This window comes from Caenorhabditis elegans, chromosome II (assembly GCF_000002985.6).
Source record: "Caenorhabditis elegans chromosome II".
In the NCBI taxonomy this organism is placed as follows: Eukaryota; Metazoa; Nematoda; class Chromadorea; order Rhabditida; family Rhabditidae; genus Caenorhabditis; species Caenorhabditis elegans.
The window spans coordinates 8,839,325-8,855,015 of NC_003280.10; the positions used below are offsets into that span (position 1 = coordinate 8,839,325).

General features: G+C 34.3%; 4 protein-coding genes and 1 non-coding gene across 5 annotated transcripts; 3 read left to right on the forward strand and 2 right to left on the reverse strand.

Moving 5' to 3' along the window:
• On the forward strand, nucleotides 1-933 carry F46C5.7 (uncharacterized protein). Its single transcript, NM_001393140.1, has 4 exons — nucleotides 1-147; nucleotides 229-526; nucleotides 575-665; nucleotides 713-933. The coding sequence occupies exons 1-4, from the start codon at nucleotides 72-74 to the stop codon at nucleotides 845-847; spliced, it is 600 nt and encodes a 199-aa protein (NP_001379088.1). The 5' UTR covers nucleotides 1-71; the 3' UTR covers nucleotides 848-933.
• F46C5.6 (Serine/threonine-protein phosphatase 4 regulatory subunit 4) lies at nucleotides 876-5,191 on the reverse strand. Its single transcript, NM_063483.6, has 16 exons — nucleotides 5,115-5,191; nucleotides 4,779-4,924; nucleotides 4,489-4,695; nucleotides 4,381-4,442; nucleotides 4,239-4,304; nucleotides 3,986-4,059; nucleotides 3,838-3,944; nucleotides 3,606-3,713; nucleotides 3,432-3,556; nucleotides 3,050-3,382; nucleotides 2,756-2,946; nucleotides 2,529-2,711; nucleotides 2,249-2,354; nucleotides 1,833-2,128; nucleotides 1,572-1,780; nucleotides 876-1,522 (listed from the first exon to the last, which is right to left on the reverse strand). Exons 1-16 carry the CDS (start codon nucleotides 5,160-5,162, stop codon nucleotides 946-948), a joined length of 2,838 nt encoding a protein of 945 aa, NP_495884.3. The 5' UTR covers nucleotides 5,163-5,191; the 3' UTR covers nucleotides 876-945.
• Nucleotides 5,192-5,377: 186 nt separating this feature from the next.
• Nucleotides 5,378-5,600, forward strand: T14D7.4. Its single transcript, NR_051467.1, has one exon. It is a non-coding gene; the product is annotated as an Unclassified non-coding RNA T14D7.4 (non-coding RNA).
• Nucleotides 5,601-6,273: 673 nt separating this feature from the next.
• On the forward strand, nucleotides 6,274-9,578 carry agxt-1 (Alanine--glyoxylate aminotransferase). Its single transcript, NM_063484.7, has 11 exons — nucleotides 6,274-6,315; nucleotides 6,906-7,055; nucleotides 7,737-7,895; nucleotides 7,962-8,040; nucleotides 8,088-8,196; nucleotides 8,240-8,438; nucleotides 8,623-8,750; nucleotides 8,801-8,896; nucleotides 8,942-9,200; nucleotides 9,259-9,383; nucleotides 9,434-9,578. The coding sequence occupies exons 2-11, from the start codon at nucleotides 6,999-7,001 to the stop codon at nucleotides 9,438-9,440; spliced, it is 1,218 nt and encodes a 405-aa protein (NP_495885.1). The 5' UTR covers nucleotides 6,274-6,315; nucleotides 6,906-6,998; the 3' UTR covers nucleotides 9,441-9,578.
• oac-46 (Acyltransferase 3 domain-containing protein) lies at nucleotides 9,519-12,772 on the reverse strand (the record flags this gene model as incomplete). Its single annotated transcript, NM_063485.6, has 7 exons — nucleotides 9,519-10,163; nucleotides 10,484-10,728; nucleotides 10,851-11,106; nucleotides 11,238-11,557; nucleotides 11,650-12,321; nucleotides 12,367-12,490; nucleotides 12,626-12,772. The coding sequence occupies 7 exons, from the start codon at nucleotides 12,770-12,772 to the stop codon at nucleotides 9,897-9,899; spliced, it is 2,031 nt and encodes a 676-aa protein (NP_495886.2). The 3' UTR covers nucleotides 9,519-9,896.
• Between the last annotated feature and the right edge of the window lie 2,919 nt (nucleotides 12,773-15,691).

Consider the following 15,691-nt stretch of genomic DNA (forward strand, 5'->3'; position numbering starts at 1 on the left):
GTGATTAAAATACGAAATTGATTGAAACGAATTAATTTGTTTTCATATTTCCCAAAAAATATTTAGTCACGATGAGTACGACAAGGATGATTTCTGATAACGAGCGCAGATTTGTGGACTATCTGAATAGCTCTTTTATGCCATTCTGTAAGTTTTTAATTAAAAAAAACAAAGTATCATATCTGGTGAATATAGTTAGATTACTCTTCAATAACCCACTTGTTTCAGGGCGCCGAACTGCTTTCGTTTACAAATGTGAATTGGCATTCAGTATATTAATTCTATTCTGTGCATTTGCTGAACTGATTTTCTATGATTGTTTCGTGATATTTTTTCTGATGATCATTGCTTCATTCGTTTTCGTTCTTCTTTATCTTGAGTTCTACTTCGGAAGTGTCTACAATTGTCCAGCTCTTCTTCATCTTCACACTTTGAGTGCTGCATTCATGTCAATGGTTTGTTGGCTTTCAGTTCTTATTCCAATATTTTTTGGAGAGTCTATCTATATCGCAAGCCGTTATGTTGCGTAAGTTTCATTCATTATTGAGAAAATAAACTCATTCCCATGTTTCAGTCATGTGATTTACAAGTACTACGGTTGCCAAGTCATATTTGGATCTCTACTTACCACATTTGCTGCAGCTTCTTTTGCCAGACGTAAAGAGGTATTTGGTTTTTCAATCTTCCAATTCTATATTAATACTTATTTTAGATCAAATCAGTGGAACTTTCTCATGTAGACTACTTGAAGCGGTTGATGAAATTGACATCGAAGGTTGCAGAAGATGTGCAGAAAGAGGCCAAATCTTTTGAATTGGAACTGTTGGATATTCACTCTTACTCTTAAGTAATTATTTTTTATTGTTTTATAATCTCAAAAACAGATTGTTTATTTCAACAAATGAAACCCGTTTTACATATAAAATTATTTAACACAATGACAATCTAATCTAGATTTCGAACTCGGCAAGACATTTGTGCAGGTTTTCTTTCAAAGGTGCTAAGGCTTGAAACATGTGAAAGTCCATATCCAGGGCGACGAATATTTGAAGATGAACGGGCATTCATCAATGAATATGAAGACGTTGAGGTGTACGAAGATCCAGCAAATGCACTACTGGAAGTTGCCGATCTACGGAGACCATATCCTGACGATGGTAGAGATGATGAACTTAGTGGTGATGTGAAACTATTTGATGAAATTGATGATGTGGAAGATGTCATCGCATCAGATCTTCTGCTCGCCACAACTGATGCACTTCGAGCACTTCTTGCTGGTGGTGGTGGGGCATCTGTTGCTGTTTTTCTCAGTTTGTCTCTTTCTTTTGCAGCACTGCTTAATGGTAATCGACTTGGACGAATCGCTGATTCTTTTGGAGCTGGACTTGGACTACGGTATGACATTGGTGATGGGGATTGAGATCTGACAGTAATGACTGGCTGCGGACGGACGACTGCAATTGCTTTTCGTTCTGTTCTCCAAGGGGATGTTGCACGGATTGGTTGCGTCGGGATTCGTAAGCTGAAAATAAATAATTTGTTAACAATAGCAATTTCCATATTAAGCTTGCCTTGAAGATCTAACAAATTCTCCAAGTACTTCCTCTTCCTCTTCAGGTTCTTCTTTAGTCCTCAATCTACTTCTTATACTTGGTTTCCTTATCTTTGATTCTTTCTTGCTCTTTTCTTTCTTTTTACTCCATAATTCCTCTTCTTCATTTACTTTTTTATTATCTTCGCTATCGGAACAAGTTTCACATCTTGATAACTCAACAGCTGCCTGAAATATCTTCTTTTCATTTCAATGACCCACGCACGTTCAACTCATTTACCTGATTGATGAGAGCTCTTGTTGGCCCGTTCAGTTCCGTTGATTTTAGCTGTTCTTTCACAGAATTCTCAATTTTCAAAAGAACCTCCTCATCTTCTGGTAAAATCAATTTAGATTTAATTTTTGGGAGAAATTTGATTGCTCGAATTCTGATATTTGAAACTGGATCAGAAGTTAGCCGTAATGTGTCGTCTAGGAAATGTTGAATAAATATTCGTTTACTAAATACGGAGAGAACAAGTTCAGCAACATCAATGTAAGTTATCCGTCGGTAACAACAGCTATGCGTTGATAGTTCTGAAATCAATTGTTTTAAATTTTTACTCCCGTACTTCTGAAAAAAATTGTAACAGAATATCATCTAACACTCCTATGAAATCATTGTTTGTTGTCACCTATTAATAAATAAAAAATTACCTTCGTTGAAAAATTGCATAATTTCCGTTCGTGTATCCGCTTTTGAAATGCTTTTCAGCAGGATCAATAACGTTTCACAAGCAGCTATCCGACATGGAATTGCTCTCTGAAATAAAGTAGTCAGAATTACCAACAAAACGGAAAAATTAAACACGTGCCCTAAATGTTTTTAAATATTTTAACATTACTTGTGAGCTTATTGCTTGAAAAATGTATAGTTACTTTCAAATTTTATCTATCATCAATATCATAATGTTCATATTAAAATTCAAAAACTTACGACATTGAGAACTTCTTTTCTCAAAAGTGGAACAAACGTATCAATAATGACTTCTTCATCAATACAATTCGTAAGTGTCTTCAAACTTTTCAAAAACGCTTCATGACTCCTCCACGAGCTTGAAGTTCTTAAAATTTGATTGCATCCTAACAGAAGTCGGTCCACTTGTTGAACAGTTGTTCTCTGAAAAACAAAGAAAATATAAATTTTCAGATGGAAAGTTTTACCCCTGGATTTTCTTTCACATTTTCATACAAAATCGGCAGAATTTTTGATAGATTGTGAGATATTTTAGCAATGACATCGGAAGATCCTCCATGAAGAAGTTCGATGAACGGTGGTATTAGATCTGGTTTATCAGGGAACATGGTTAAAACCTCATGGTAGGAAGAAGCAATGCTCACTCGAACTTCTTCATCTGAAAATTGTTATTTTTAATTTTATTGCAAAAAATAAAAAGACAGCATATTCATTATATTAATTGGGTAATGACACTCCGACCACACGGACAAATAACTCACCATGATCTGTACAGAACATCTCTAAAAATGGAAGTAATCGATCCACGTGTTTTTTGAACATAGTCAGCATACATGGATAATTGAAACAACACGTCTTCTTCAATACGTTACGAATATTCTTTTGTGGGCCTTCACATAGTTCGTCTGATATTTGCACCATTTTGCAGTATGTATTCAGAACCCATGATTTGTCAAGTTGATCGAGAAGCTCATTGAGCTCCCATGACCATTTTCCAAAGTTGTTCGATATCACTGCGAGACCTTCATTCTTTTTCTCAAGCGCCTCTTCGGTTAACTTTTTGATAACAGAGAAGAGTGTGTGCTTTCGTGCATCTGAATTTGAATTTGAATTATAATTGAAATGATTATTTTCTGACAAAACCTCTTGTGAACAAGGAGAATGCATCAGTCAAACTATTCATTGCAGCTTCTCTCACATTCATTTCTTCATCATTTAATAAATGTACATATGAAGGCAAAAGACAGGACACAACATCGTGCGAGTTTCTGAAAGTTAAATGATTTTACACTAAAACAAAAAACCCCAACAACTTACTTAAGAGCATTTGCAATGACAAAAAGTCGTTGAGCAACTGCTACTCTCACATTTGAATTGGCATCTTTGCACAAGGTGGTAACAATTGGGCACAGTTCTTTTCTTATTCTTAAAATGTTTTAATTCGTTCATTGCCTAGTTACATTTTTTGTAAGTTAAATATATTTTAGAAAGCCGGTAGGTTAGGACTATTATGAGAGCGAAATGAAACAATTTCAAATAACAAACTCACTCGTTCGGAGGTAAAAACAATGCCAACTTGTGAATAATCTTAGTGGCAATAATTCGTCTTTGTACCCTCTGAACAGGTTCTGCTTGTGTTTGAATTACAGGAACCACCTGAAAATTAAATGAAGGGGATATCTAATATTTATGCTTACATATAATTTGATTGAGCTTAGTGACAATTTGTCTGCAACTTCAACAATTGTTTCTAACCAAGCAGCGGCACTCACTGAAAAATATGAATTTAAAATTTACACATAATTTATTTAGTGCGCAAGTTTTTTTTAGTTGTTAATGTTATAATTTTTATAGTTTTGTCAATGTCTAAAATGGTAATTCAAAAGAGTATTAGGTAAAAAGGTAAAGGTATTATTAAAAACAAATAAATTGTTAGTTGAGAATACATACAATGATGCATTTGATTGTTGATGCTACTGCCAGCTTTTATAACAATTTTTTCCTTTTCCTGAGTGTCTGGAAATGGTTAGGATAGAGGATAGAAGGGGAAAGGTGGAAAAACATGTACATACGATACTTGGAAAATACTTACGATGCTCTTTTTGATTTTGAATATTTTGAAGAATATTCTCGAGTAGAAGATCAACGATTCCCCTAGAAAGCTTGTTATTTTAAAGTAGTGGAATGTTTTAATACTCACTGAAATTTTTTCACGAGGTCCTCATTTTGAATAATTGACTTATAGACAACTGCAGCTTCACAGTGAAGGTCTAGGTTTGATTTTTCAATTTTCAAACATTTTTGAATTGCTGGTAGCATTTTTAGAAGGCACTTTTCTCCGTCGGAGGTGTCCAGAATGTCAGGAAATGTGCGAATTGATGTGAGCTTTTGAATTTCAGTTCCGTCTCTGAAAATTTTATGGTATGAACGATTTCCTTTTTTACAAAATGTCGAAAAATCAATTTTGATTTTTTAATTAATAAATCTTACTCTAAATTGATTAGAGCCTGATCCAATGGTGATCTTAGCAATTCCTCAAGATCTGGATCTTCTGCCATTTTGAATAGTTTTTCGAAATCCAACTTCATTACAGGAGGTTCTTTTTCTTCTGTCTCGTCATCTTCAATTTGATCATGCTGGAAAACAAAACGAATTCTATAAAATCTTTTCTGAAGAAATTTTGGTGTGAAAGCCGTTTTAAGTAGGCAACTACTGCAAAAATTTAGTATATTTTCCAATGCCTAATTTCATTACTCATTACTCATTTTCACAATCAAAAACTTAAATTTCTAAATCTCGTTTTTTATCATTACAATTATGCCTTACTTTAATATCAACTATAGATTCTCCATCCATTTCTGTGGCAGCGACCATTGAAATGTTGGAAAATGTGATTAGAATATCTGAAATTTTTCGAAAATCAATTTACAATAAGATGAGACAAAGAGCAACACGAGAGAGAGATAAGATAAACGAAAAAAGAAAAGAGTCAACAGTTTGAACGTCCCGCCTTTTTTTCGCATGATCCATCAAGAGGTAGGGGCAGCTCTTTAGATGCATTTTTGTTCGGCAAACAAATGAAACACATTTTCAAAATGGTTTGCGTTGGGCAAGAAAGTTTGAAAGTGTGGTTAGATATGACGAGTGATCTAGAATGATGCAGAAACAACATGATTCTTCAATAATACAAACTCTTTTTGCTTTGGAATGTAGAGGAGGTGGAGGAGAAGCAGGAAGAGGCAGCTGTGACTCCCGGGCGATGAGCAACTATCTCTATCCTCTCGAAACATTCAAAATGATTGGTGAGACGCAGACATCAAGTCGGTGTGTAAAGATATTCGGCCAAGAGGATCGGGATCGAAGGGCACGCTTGTGATCCAGTGTGAGAAGTTAAAAGCGAGGGAGGAGATGAAGAAATGAAGACGAAAAAGCTCAAAGGATGAAGCTGAAGAAAAAAAAGATAGAGAAAGATAGTGTTCACAGCAAAAACAGACACTGAAACCGGAGAGCTTCAAAGATCACGAGACATCACAAATTTGAGTTGACCTGTAATTGAATCCAACTCGATTTCGAAAAACCTGAGCAGTTTTCTTATTTTTATCAATAAAATGTGCAATTGTTCAAAACATTTCAAAATGTGCAATAAACTCGTGTGATCTGGAAAGTGTTCTTCACGAATCAGTACTTTCCGAATTCTCAAGGTATCTCCAGGCATACAAGTGAATTGGCTGAAAAACTCATTTATAGATTTGGGTAAAGAAAAATGTGAGGAGATTTCAGACGAAGCTAGGCGAAATTCAAGGAATAAGATGTAGAAGCTAAATTTGAAAATGTTCAGAAGTTAATATCTCAAAGCTTTATTATTTTTCCAAAGTTAACACAAACCAATGAACTTTTAAATATTAATTTCTAAATTTATTCATCGTATCAATTTCTGTAGACGTGAAATGCTATTTTCATGGAAATGAAACTAGAAAAAAAATTTATTCCGAAGTCTAAACTTCTCTGGATCTGCTCGTTGTTCGAGGTAAAGTTCAAATTAAACTCTCTTGAAGTTGGTAATCTTTCTCGATTTGTATTGTTTTGAGTAAGATAAGTTGGTAGTCCTTAAATTTTCTAGTTTCATTATTTGGTAGACAATTTTGAAAAATGTTTTAATGTTTTTTTGTAGCCATCTGACTAATTCCACGTCATTGATTAGACCACTTTAGTTCCCATTATAGCTTATTGTTCGCACTTTATTAAAATTTTAACTGATTTTTAAACTGTGTATTTAAAAAATTCCACTAGTTTTTTTCGGATGATCTCCTAAATCTTGAAACGTTATTTTCTAGATTAACGGAAATGTGCCAATGAACTATCCATAAAAATTATGCTCAAACCAAATTGCAAAAAAGTGTTGTTTTCCACTCAATTTCCATAAACTATAAAATAACCACGAGGTTTTCCCCAGTGCACTTTCAAGTGTTTCTTTGAACTCTTCTCTAAAAATTGACCGATCTCTGGGTGTCTTCTCGTTATCATTTATACCATCGACTGGTCATTTATACATTGTGATAAAATAGCCCCTCAGTCAGTCAGTCAGTCAGTGAAAATGAAAGAACAATGTACTTTGAGGAGTCACAGAGATATTTGCCGCCTGCAGGACAACCTCCTCAAGTTTTCTTCTCTACCTCAATATTCTTCCTCAATTGATTTAATTTCGAAGATATGATTTCAACGCGATTTCTAAGACCTTCAGTCTCGATTTTTGGATTTGGAATTAAGGTGAGTTCAATTGGTTCAAAAATAATAGGTTTATTGAGTACACAAATTGGAACCGCCTCTGAGAGTTTATTGTCATCATACATCAACATATGTGTTATCATTGATGAAACTGTTCATTGATACAATCTTTTTAGTTACTGCAATTATTTTATATTTATATGCCATTGTTCATTAAAAAAAGTTTTTGAAGGTTTTTTCCTTAAAAAAAATTATCTAACAGCATGAAAATTATGTCTTTCGAGTTCAAACTCTAAAATCATGTACTTGATTTTTACAGTATTTGGTGAAAAAAAAACCCACTTTGATTTATGGAAAATTTCTAACCATCTAGTATGCCGTTTGGCATTCGACCCTTCAACCCTTCTCCCCTAGACATCAAACCAATTCTTGACCATTTGGACACACCGTTCAATCTCCTCTTGACCAATTGGTTTCTCTGTGTCTCTACTCCATTCTACATGCAAATAGAGCGCATTTCATATTAGTTCCATGTCAGTACTGCGAAATGGAAAACATTTTAGTTAAATTTAAGATCAGTTTTTCGTTAATGTTTTGTTTTTAATAACATTTGTTTTGAGAACCACGTGTTGAACGACCTTTTAGTTATTATATTCTCAAATTATCACTTCCAAATCGATTACCATGTTCTTCGAGTATTTATGTATTTTACTTTTTTTCCAGTCATCAATGTCGTCTCGTGCTCCACCAAAAGCTCTTCTGCAAGATATGGTTGTCCCACCGCGGCAACTTTTTGGACCAGGACCATCGAACATGGCTGATTCGATTGCTGAGACCCAATCTCGCAATTTGTTAGGACACTTGCATCCAGAATTTGTTCAGGTATCTTTTTATGTTTTGTTGGAAAAATAGTAAATCGAAAACTAATTCATAAAGCTTTAATTTCAGATTATGGCAGATGTTCGTCTGGGTCTTCAGTATGTCTTCAAAACCGACAATAAGTATACGTTTGCTGTCAGTGGAACTGGTTAGTGTGCATATATCAACTTTCTCAATATCAAATCTAATATTCAGGTCATTCTGGAATGGAATGCGCGATGGTTAATCTTCTCGAGCCCGGGGACAAATTCCTTGTAGTAGAAATTGGACTTTGGGGACAAAGAGCTGCTGATTTGGCTAATAGGTTTTTAAAATCAATATTCTTGTTACAAATTAAAAATTGATAGAATGGGAATCGAAGTTAAGAAGATTACTGCTCCGCAGGGGCAAGCAGTTCCAGTTGAGGATATCAGAAAGGCAATTGCTGATTACAAACCAAATTTGGTTTTTGTCTGTCAGGGAGATAGTTCAACGGGAGTTGCTCAACCATTGGAAACAATTGGAGATGCTTGCAGAGAGCATGGTGCTCTGTTCCTTGTTGATACGGTTTGTGGTTTTTTTTAACTTTCTCGATCCTCACCATTTATTTATAAATCTTACAATGTTTCAAAAATTAACGGTTTTGTTTCTGAAAAGTTTAAGGTGTTTTTTAATGTAGTAAAATTGAAATTTGCCGAACGAGTCTCAAAATTGAAAATAGATGTTTAATGATCAAAGTTTTCATTTTCAGGTGGCGTCCCTCGGTGGAACTCCATTTGCAGCAGATGATCTGAAAGTTGATTGTGTCTATTCGGCAACCCAGAAAGTTCTCAACGCTCCACCAGGACTTGCGCCTATCTCATTCTCCGATCGAGCCATGTAAGAATAAGAAACAAAACACATATAGTTGCATTCCTCTTCATTTTTAGGGAAAAAATCCGGAACCGAAAACAACGCGTCGCCTCGTTCTACTTTGATGCCATCGAATTGGGCAACTATTGGGGTTGTGATGGAGAATTGAAAAGGTTGGAAAAAACTATGAAATGATGAAATTTATTGAAAAATTTCAGATATCACCACACTGCTCCAATCTCCACTGTATATGCTCTTCGTGCAGCACTTTCTGCAATTGCAAAAGAAGGAATTGATGAATCAATCCAAAGACATAAAGATAATGCTCAAGTGTTGTATGCTACTCTGAAAAAGCATGGATTGGAACCATTTGTAGTGGATGAGAAATTGAGATTGCCATGTTTGACTACTGTGAAAGTACCGGAGGGTGTTGACTGGAAAGATGTTGCTGGAAAAATGATGACAAATGGAACGGAGGTAAATTCGAAAATCCACCAATTTGAAGTTTGAAAACCGTAACTTGTTTTAATTTTAGATTGCTGGAGGACTTGGTGCAACTGTTGGTAAAATCTGGAGAATCGGAACGTTTGGAATTAACTCGAATTCGACAAAAATCGAAAATGTTGTGGAACTTTTGTCGAAATCAATTGGAGAGAAAAGGTCAAAAATTTAATTGATCCGTTTCCTTATCAAATTATTTATATTTTCAGCAAGTAGATCCATCAGTCGTAGATCCATCAATTTGTGATTTCATGCTAATTTATGATTTATTGTAATTTCGTATGCGTTTTGTATGAACATTTTAAATTTATTTAATGTTTTTATGGGTTTTAATTTGAATGAACAAAAAACAAGAATTTCTATTTACATGATAAAAATAGAAGAAGCGAAGGAAAAACAGTCGATGACCGGGGGAATAATCAATTACTGAAAGACCATCAAGAAAGAAGAACAGAAAAATTTCAACTAATCTAAAAGAAATGTAAAGCAAATGAAAGAGGAGCTAACAAATGAAAAAGTGAATGGCGGAATGAAATGAAACAATTTAAGAAATGAATGAGACTACTCGTAATGAATTCGGGTTGACAAGGAAATGATCACCCACTATTTACCTCAAATGTCCCGTGCCTGATGAAAATGAATTTTTGAGTCAAAAATTAAAACAATTAGAAATTAAGCCTTATCGGAAGGCTTTAATTGAATTTCCGAATCTGTTGGTGGACTCGGTTTGAGTGTAGTTTTTGGTGGAGAGGCAAGCAATAACCTTTCGATATTCAGAGCTGGAAGTTCACTGACCATTGTGCATATTATGGCAAAGAAATATGTAATGAGAAGTTGAACAAAACAATGAATGAAGAGTGGAATTTGAGTATTGAAATATATTGGGAAGGGAACGAGCATGTAAGTGAGTACCACTGGAATCATGTGGAACAAGTAGGCCTGAAAATATTTTATTTTTATAAAGCCAATATTTTGCCTTTTCAATTTTCGAAGCACATATTTTCATTCATTTGTCAAAGTGGTACTTGTAATTTGAAAGATTTCAGGTTGAATAAACTGTAAAATAATTTGGTTTTTCTAATAACCAAGTATTTCTCTTCATCAAAACAAAACATTAAAACACTTCCTATTCTATCAAAATAAAATAATTAAACGTAAACATTGTAGTGATACAAGGAAGTAAGGTTCTATGAAAGATTTAATTTGAAGTTTAAGAATGAGAGTAATCCTATTTTAACATTAGAAATTTGAAAACTAACCGAGAAACTCAAGTTGGCCAATGGTAAGAAGAAATTGGAGGAGAGGAAGACATTGACAGGTCCACCAATTCCAGTATGACAGATGTAGATAAGGAATGCAATACCAATTGAGAAAATGTCACGATGGAGTGCTCCATAGAGCAAGTGATATGCTCTCCAGGCAATTGAATCCCATCCTTGAAGAGCTGGGTAGAGACCGTACAAACCGAAAAGGATTCCCACAAGTGCCACTGACCACATTGAAACTGGAATTAAGAAGGCTTAGAATTTTTTTAAAATAAAATAATTAGTTTTTAATTTAAAAAAATATATTGGTTCATGAAAGATGAACATTTGTTTTAACAGCTAAAAATAAATTCAAACTCACTGATATATTTGTTGCTTTGCTGTGGTTTCACAGGAATTCGTTGATATCTAGCCAATTGATAACCAAGAAGAATTCCAATAAGATATGGTCCAATGCGATATTGTGGTTTGATGTAGAGTTCAAGATGGTGTTGAATAAAATTTGGATTGAACATTTCCGGTTGCTTCCAAAGGAATTGGGTTGGCGGGAAGTTGTTGCGAACGATGGATTCTACATTCAAACCGGCTGAGAACATAATTACGACGAAGCACAAAATCTGAAGAAGTGTTTATGAAAAGTTGTAGATACAAACATTTGGTTTTACGAAATGTTAAACTAATAGTCAAGCTTCACGAAACATACTATCAAAGCTTGAAAAGATATCTTCTGTAAAAAAAGAAAACTCACAAATCCGATCTTTGGCGCTTTCCTTAATGTGAGAAGGAATATTGGAGAGAGCAAATAATAAATGAATTCAGTTCCGATGTACCATGTCCATGGCATACATTGATTATCGAGAATACTATTCACGAAGAGAACATTTTGCCACCAATATTTTGGGCATTGAATAGCTGGATCAGTTGGTGGCCACATTGGATGGAAATGTGTTACAGAAATACGAAGAGTTACAGCAAGAAGTGTGTACAAGTATGCTGGGTAGAGACGAACAACTCTGTGACGGTAGAATTTTAACCAGTATCCCCAAGATGTCCATGTTGGCTCTTCTTCTGAAAATGTTTCAATAATTTTATTCTTTATCAAAGGTTTTTGAACGTCCATTGGGTTTCGAAATTTTAAAGATGGCAAAAGAAAAACTAACCAGAAGTATTTTTGAGCCATTTTCTGAACCAACTGTACGATAAAACAGTTCCTCCGAGAGTAAGAAAAACGTCAACTGATAATGTGAAATTGGTGATCCATTGATTGAAAAAATTATCAACCATTGAATTTTTGAAATCTTCAACATTTTCCATATAAGCTTGCACAAAAATAAATGAATGTCCAATCAATGTCCATACCATTGATCCAAATCTGAGTCCTAGTAGACAAGTTATACAACTTTGTGGGTCTTTTGGAAGAGCAATCAACTTCTTCAAATTGGTTTTTGCAGAGAATGCAAGGAGAATTCTTGCGGACCATGATTTTGCGTCTTCTCCTCTCATATTATGGAAAATTGTAGCCATAACAACAAGCATTGCAAGACTCATATTAAATCCAAAATCTGCGATTGGAACGGGTAATTCGAACCATTGTTTTTCGTGGCGAGATCTTGTGCATGCCGTGAAAGTGATTGGTTCAGTGGCTTCTGGATGAGTTATTCGACGCCATTCTTCAAGAAGCTTCTGGTTTTCATCTGCACATGGAGATGGAATACACACTGAGAATGCAGGTACTCTTTTATCTTTATCATCATCATGAGTATAGCAATAATGCATTGGATGCTCCGATTTTGAGTAAACTGTTTCTCCAGCTGATAATAAACATTCGTAACCTGGAAAAGTTGTATGAAAAGTTTTAAATTAGAATTTGATCAAACCTTTATAGACCCATCGATCCTGATCTCTTGAGAGGAACAGATCATTTGGTCCGGTTGCAAATGATTCAAAATAGCAAATTTTTTGATCTGTTAGAGTTTCGATGTCGTTCAGATAATCGTAGACCTGAATAAGTTGAAAGTAGATTTTTTTAAAGTTTTGTTTGATATCAAAAATTTTGGATTTTTCGTGCATGGAAAAATTGTTTTTAATTTCACGAAATAGGTTCAAACTGTAAACTGTTCAAAAAAAAAAACTCACCAATGCCAAACTCTGCTTGCATTTCAAACTGAGATCGAGAGTTTGTGATCTATTAATAAACTGTAAAATGAACGGTTCATCGTACTCCTCTAGACCGGCTGAAGCAATAGCCGGTGATAATAACAGGAGGTACAACCCAAGAATCATCTGTAATTGACATAATTTTATGAAATGAAAAACGATTATGAAAAAGAAGAAGTTTGAAGAAAAGTAGTGTGGGGGAAGATCCGAGGAGAAAGTGAGGGAAATTGAGGTCATGAGGGAATAGGAACCGAGGTAGACGGGATTGTCAAAGAAAGGGTCATAGAGGGACGAAGACATTCCGAAGAAGACACAACTCACTATTATATGGGGTGAGAAGGTGGGGGCCGGTGAAAATCAGATAGAAGAACATTTGAAGAAGAAGAAGAAACATGAAGAACTGGTATTGACAAGTAGGGGCGAAAAAGGGTCTTCTGATATGATCATGGTCATGTTTTGTCCCCTGCCTTTTCCGTTTTTTGTACTTTCTCCTTGAAAACGTGAAAACCGCTGTATCCGTTCGCAATACTCTGGCCTTCAACTTTTATTCGCTAAACTGAGTAGCTGGGCTTTGAAGCAAAAATTAAAAAATTGTAAATACAAACAAAATTTAATTCTGAAGAAATGAGAAATCCTCTTTTTGCAAAATGCACGTGCCTTCTTTGGAAAATTTGATGGAAAGATTAGTAGGACGGTGTTTGGCAAATTAACTGTATCGGCACGTCATGCAAAACCTGCAGTTAGTAACCAAATAAATTTCAAAAAAAGTTACAAAATTACCAAAAATCCGTAGTTCAAGTCGACAACATTTCAAAAGCCGTTGGCAAATTGAGATTCAAACAAAAAAGTGGAAAATTGCCCACCAAAAAAGTATTTTTATATTTTTAAGGATGGCAAATTGGTTTTAAAACTGAAAGAGTTTAGGGGAAAATACAAAAAAAAGGTTTTCAGAAAAGAAGTTGAATAATAATGTACAAAATTTGTTCGTTAAAAAGTAATTGAAATATTATCCAGAGGTACAAAATCATATGATCGCTGAAAATTTCTGAATATCACTAGAAATCTGAAAACTTATAGACTCGGAATGATATGTAATTTGTTGTTCTGGTTTCAAGTTCATTCAAATGATGTAATGTGACAATTGATACTTTCAATGACTTATGATCTAGAAATAACATTACAATATGTTCTTCTGTTCAGTAAATCGTTCACAGACAATGAATATATTTCTGATAAAATAGAATAACCAGTATCTTCAGACTATCAAACCAATTTTTCTTCGTAAATTGTTAGTTTTTTCACATAAAATATACTTATTCCAAAAATCTATTCATAATTTTCTCAATAAATTGAAGTGTCAAGGCTGTCAAGTTCAATTTCTCTTAGCCATCGACATTCCAACTTTTTCCAGTTTAAATCACGTAATCTTCGAAAAACTATCATTCTGATCTTGTAAAGGATACTTTGATTTTATCTACAGGTGCATTTGCACTTTCACAAAATCACGATTCATATGGAAAGTGGAGAGAAACTAGAATGACGGGATTCTGATTCATTCGGGGGCTTGAAAATATTTCTCGCAAATATTTGACAATAAGAGTTTTAATTTTTAAAAAAGTTATTATTTTGGAATTTGCGAATTTTTCCATTTAACTGAACTCAAGTTTTGTAATTCATTTTTTGAAAATAGGGAACAAATAAAAAACTTTGCACGGAATATATTCGTGGTAGTAAAAATGAAGATTTACGGAAACCGGAAGAAGGATATGAAAAGAGAAAAGAAGATCATGTTTGTACAATGCAATTCACGAGACGCTAGATTGTAGCTAGGAGACCCCGTTTCAAATTGTCAGTTTCAAAATGACATTGAAGGAAACAAAGTTTTTTGGAATCAAAGAAGAAGGTCCACCTGTTCATGGCGTGATAAGAGAAAGATTTAAGGTAGTTGCAATTAACAACAAGCATGACTTACAAATTAAATGGTCACAAAGAATTATTTCAAAAATAAAGAACATTTCAGTGTGACGACGTACCCCCAAAAAGACAGCGGTTCGAGTTTGACCATCTCGAGTGTGAGAAATGAGAAAAAGGAATTGCGAAGCCAAACAGGTTGCTAAAGACGTCTCTCCCAAAAATCGGGTGATGTTATCCGAATGCGTACAGCATTCCCTTGGCTACATCCAAAGAAGCAGGGAAAAGAAGATTCATTCAAAGTGCAAAAGTGACAGAATTACGGGGGATTAGAGATATCAAGAAACCGTTGCCAAAATGTTTATATTCACGTGATTTCCTATGTAACCAGTTTTACAAGCTTTCAAATTAAATGAGTCATCAGAAAAAAGACGGGCAATAATTAAAGATGGAAGCATCGAAAACAAGCTTTTCAGAACATTGAAATATCTGCCAAAAATTGGCACAACGTTTCCCCAATTTAAAACTGAATAGTCGCTTTTTAACTGTTTTCCATTTTCAAATTGAAACTTGAAATGGAAAATCAGGAACATGAATAATCTAATTAATTGTAACGAGAGAATAAATATGAGGTTTTGAAGATATTCCTGTAAAAACTGGAATTTGTTTTGAAATGAAATCATTTCATGTGATTTACTTTGGGATCAAAAGATTGCTAAAGTTCATGTTATTGTTGACATAGAAATTTAATTCAAAACACTTCAGATTTCAAAATAGTGAGCATGGAAATCTTGAGAAATTTTTGTGGGAATAATTATAGCATGGAAATAATTTAGAAATGTTAATTTTGGGTACTTATAATCTCAAGTTGGAAATAACAAAACTGCAGATCATAATATTTTCAGACATCGACTGATTTCAAGACAATTTTTACATTAACACAATACACAAGTTGTGATCTATTTAACTAAGTAATATAACCTGTCTTCAAAAGTTTCCTTTTACGTCACATCCACCAAAGATCCAGTTTTAACGTAAAAATGATAACGACGTTGCACAACATGAATAGTACGCCACAAATGTCCTTATACCTCAAAATCAAATAAATCGGATGAAATGGGTCGTGTCAAGGAA

Excerpts from the sequence above, each read along its gene's own strand:
- F46C5.7 (NM_001393140.1), top strand. The coding sequence starts at position 72 with ATGAGTACGACAAGGATGATTTCTGATAACGAGCGCAGATTTGTGGAC. Across the intron at positions 527-574 it reads ATCGCAAGCCGTTATGTTGC|TCATGTGATTTACAAGTACT; the intron begins GTAAGTTTCATT and ends CCCATGTTTCAG. Across the intron at positions 666-712 it reads CTTTTGCCAGACGTAAAGAG|ATCAAATCAGTGGAACTTTC; the intron begins GTATTTGGTTTT and ends TACTTATTTTAG.
- F46C5.6 (NM_063483.6), bottom strand. The coding sequence starts at position 5,162 with ATGGTCGCTGCCACAGAAATGGATGGAGAATCTATAGTTGATATTAAA. Across the intron at positions 2,355-2,528 it reads GAAAAGAAGTTCTCAATGTC|AGAGCAATTCCATGTCGGAT; the intron begins GTAAGTTTTTGA and ends ACTTTATTTCAG. Across the intron at positions 1,781-1,832 it reads CAAGAGCTCTCATCAATCAG|GCAGCTGTTGAGTTATCAAG; the intron begins GTAAATGAGTTG and ends AAGATATTTCAG.
- agxt-1 (NM_063484.7), top strand. The coding sequence starts at position 6,999 with ATGATTTCAACGCGATTTCTAAGACCTTCAGTCTCGATTTTTGGATTT. Across the intron at positions 7,896-7,961 it reads TGCATCCAGAATTTGTTCAG|ATTATGGCAGATGTTCGTCT; the intron begins GTATCTTTTTAT and ends CTTTAATTTCAG. Across the intron at positions 8,751-8,800 it reads TCATTCTCCGATCGAGCCAT|GGAAAAAATCCGGAACCGAA; the intron begins GTAAGAATAAGA and ends CTTCATTTTTAG.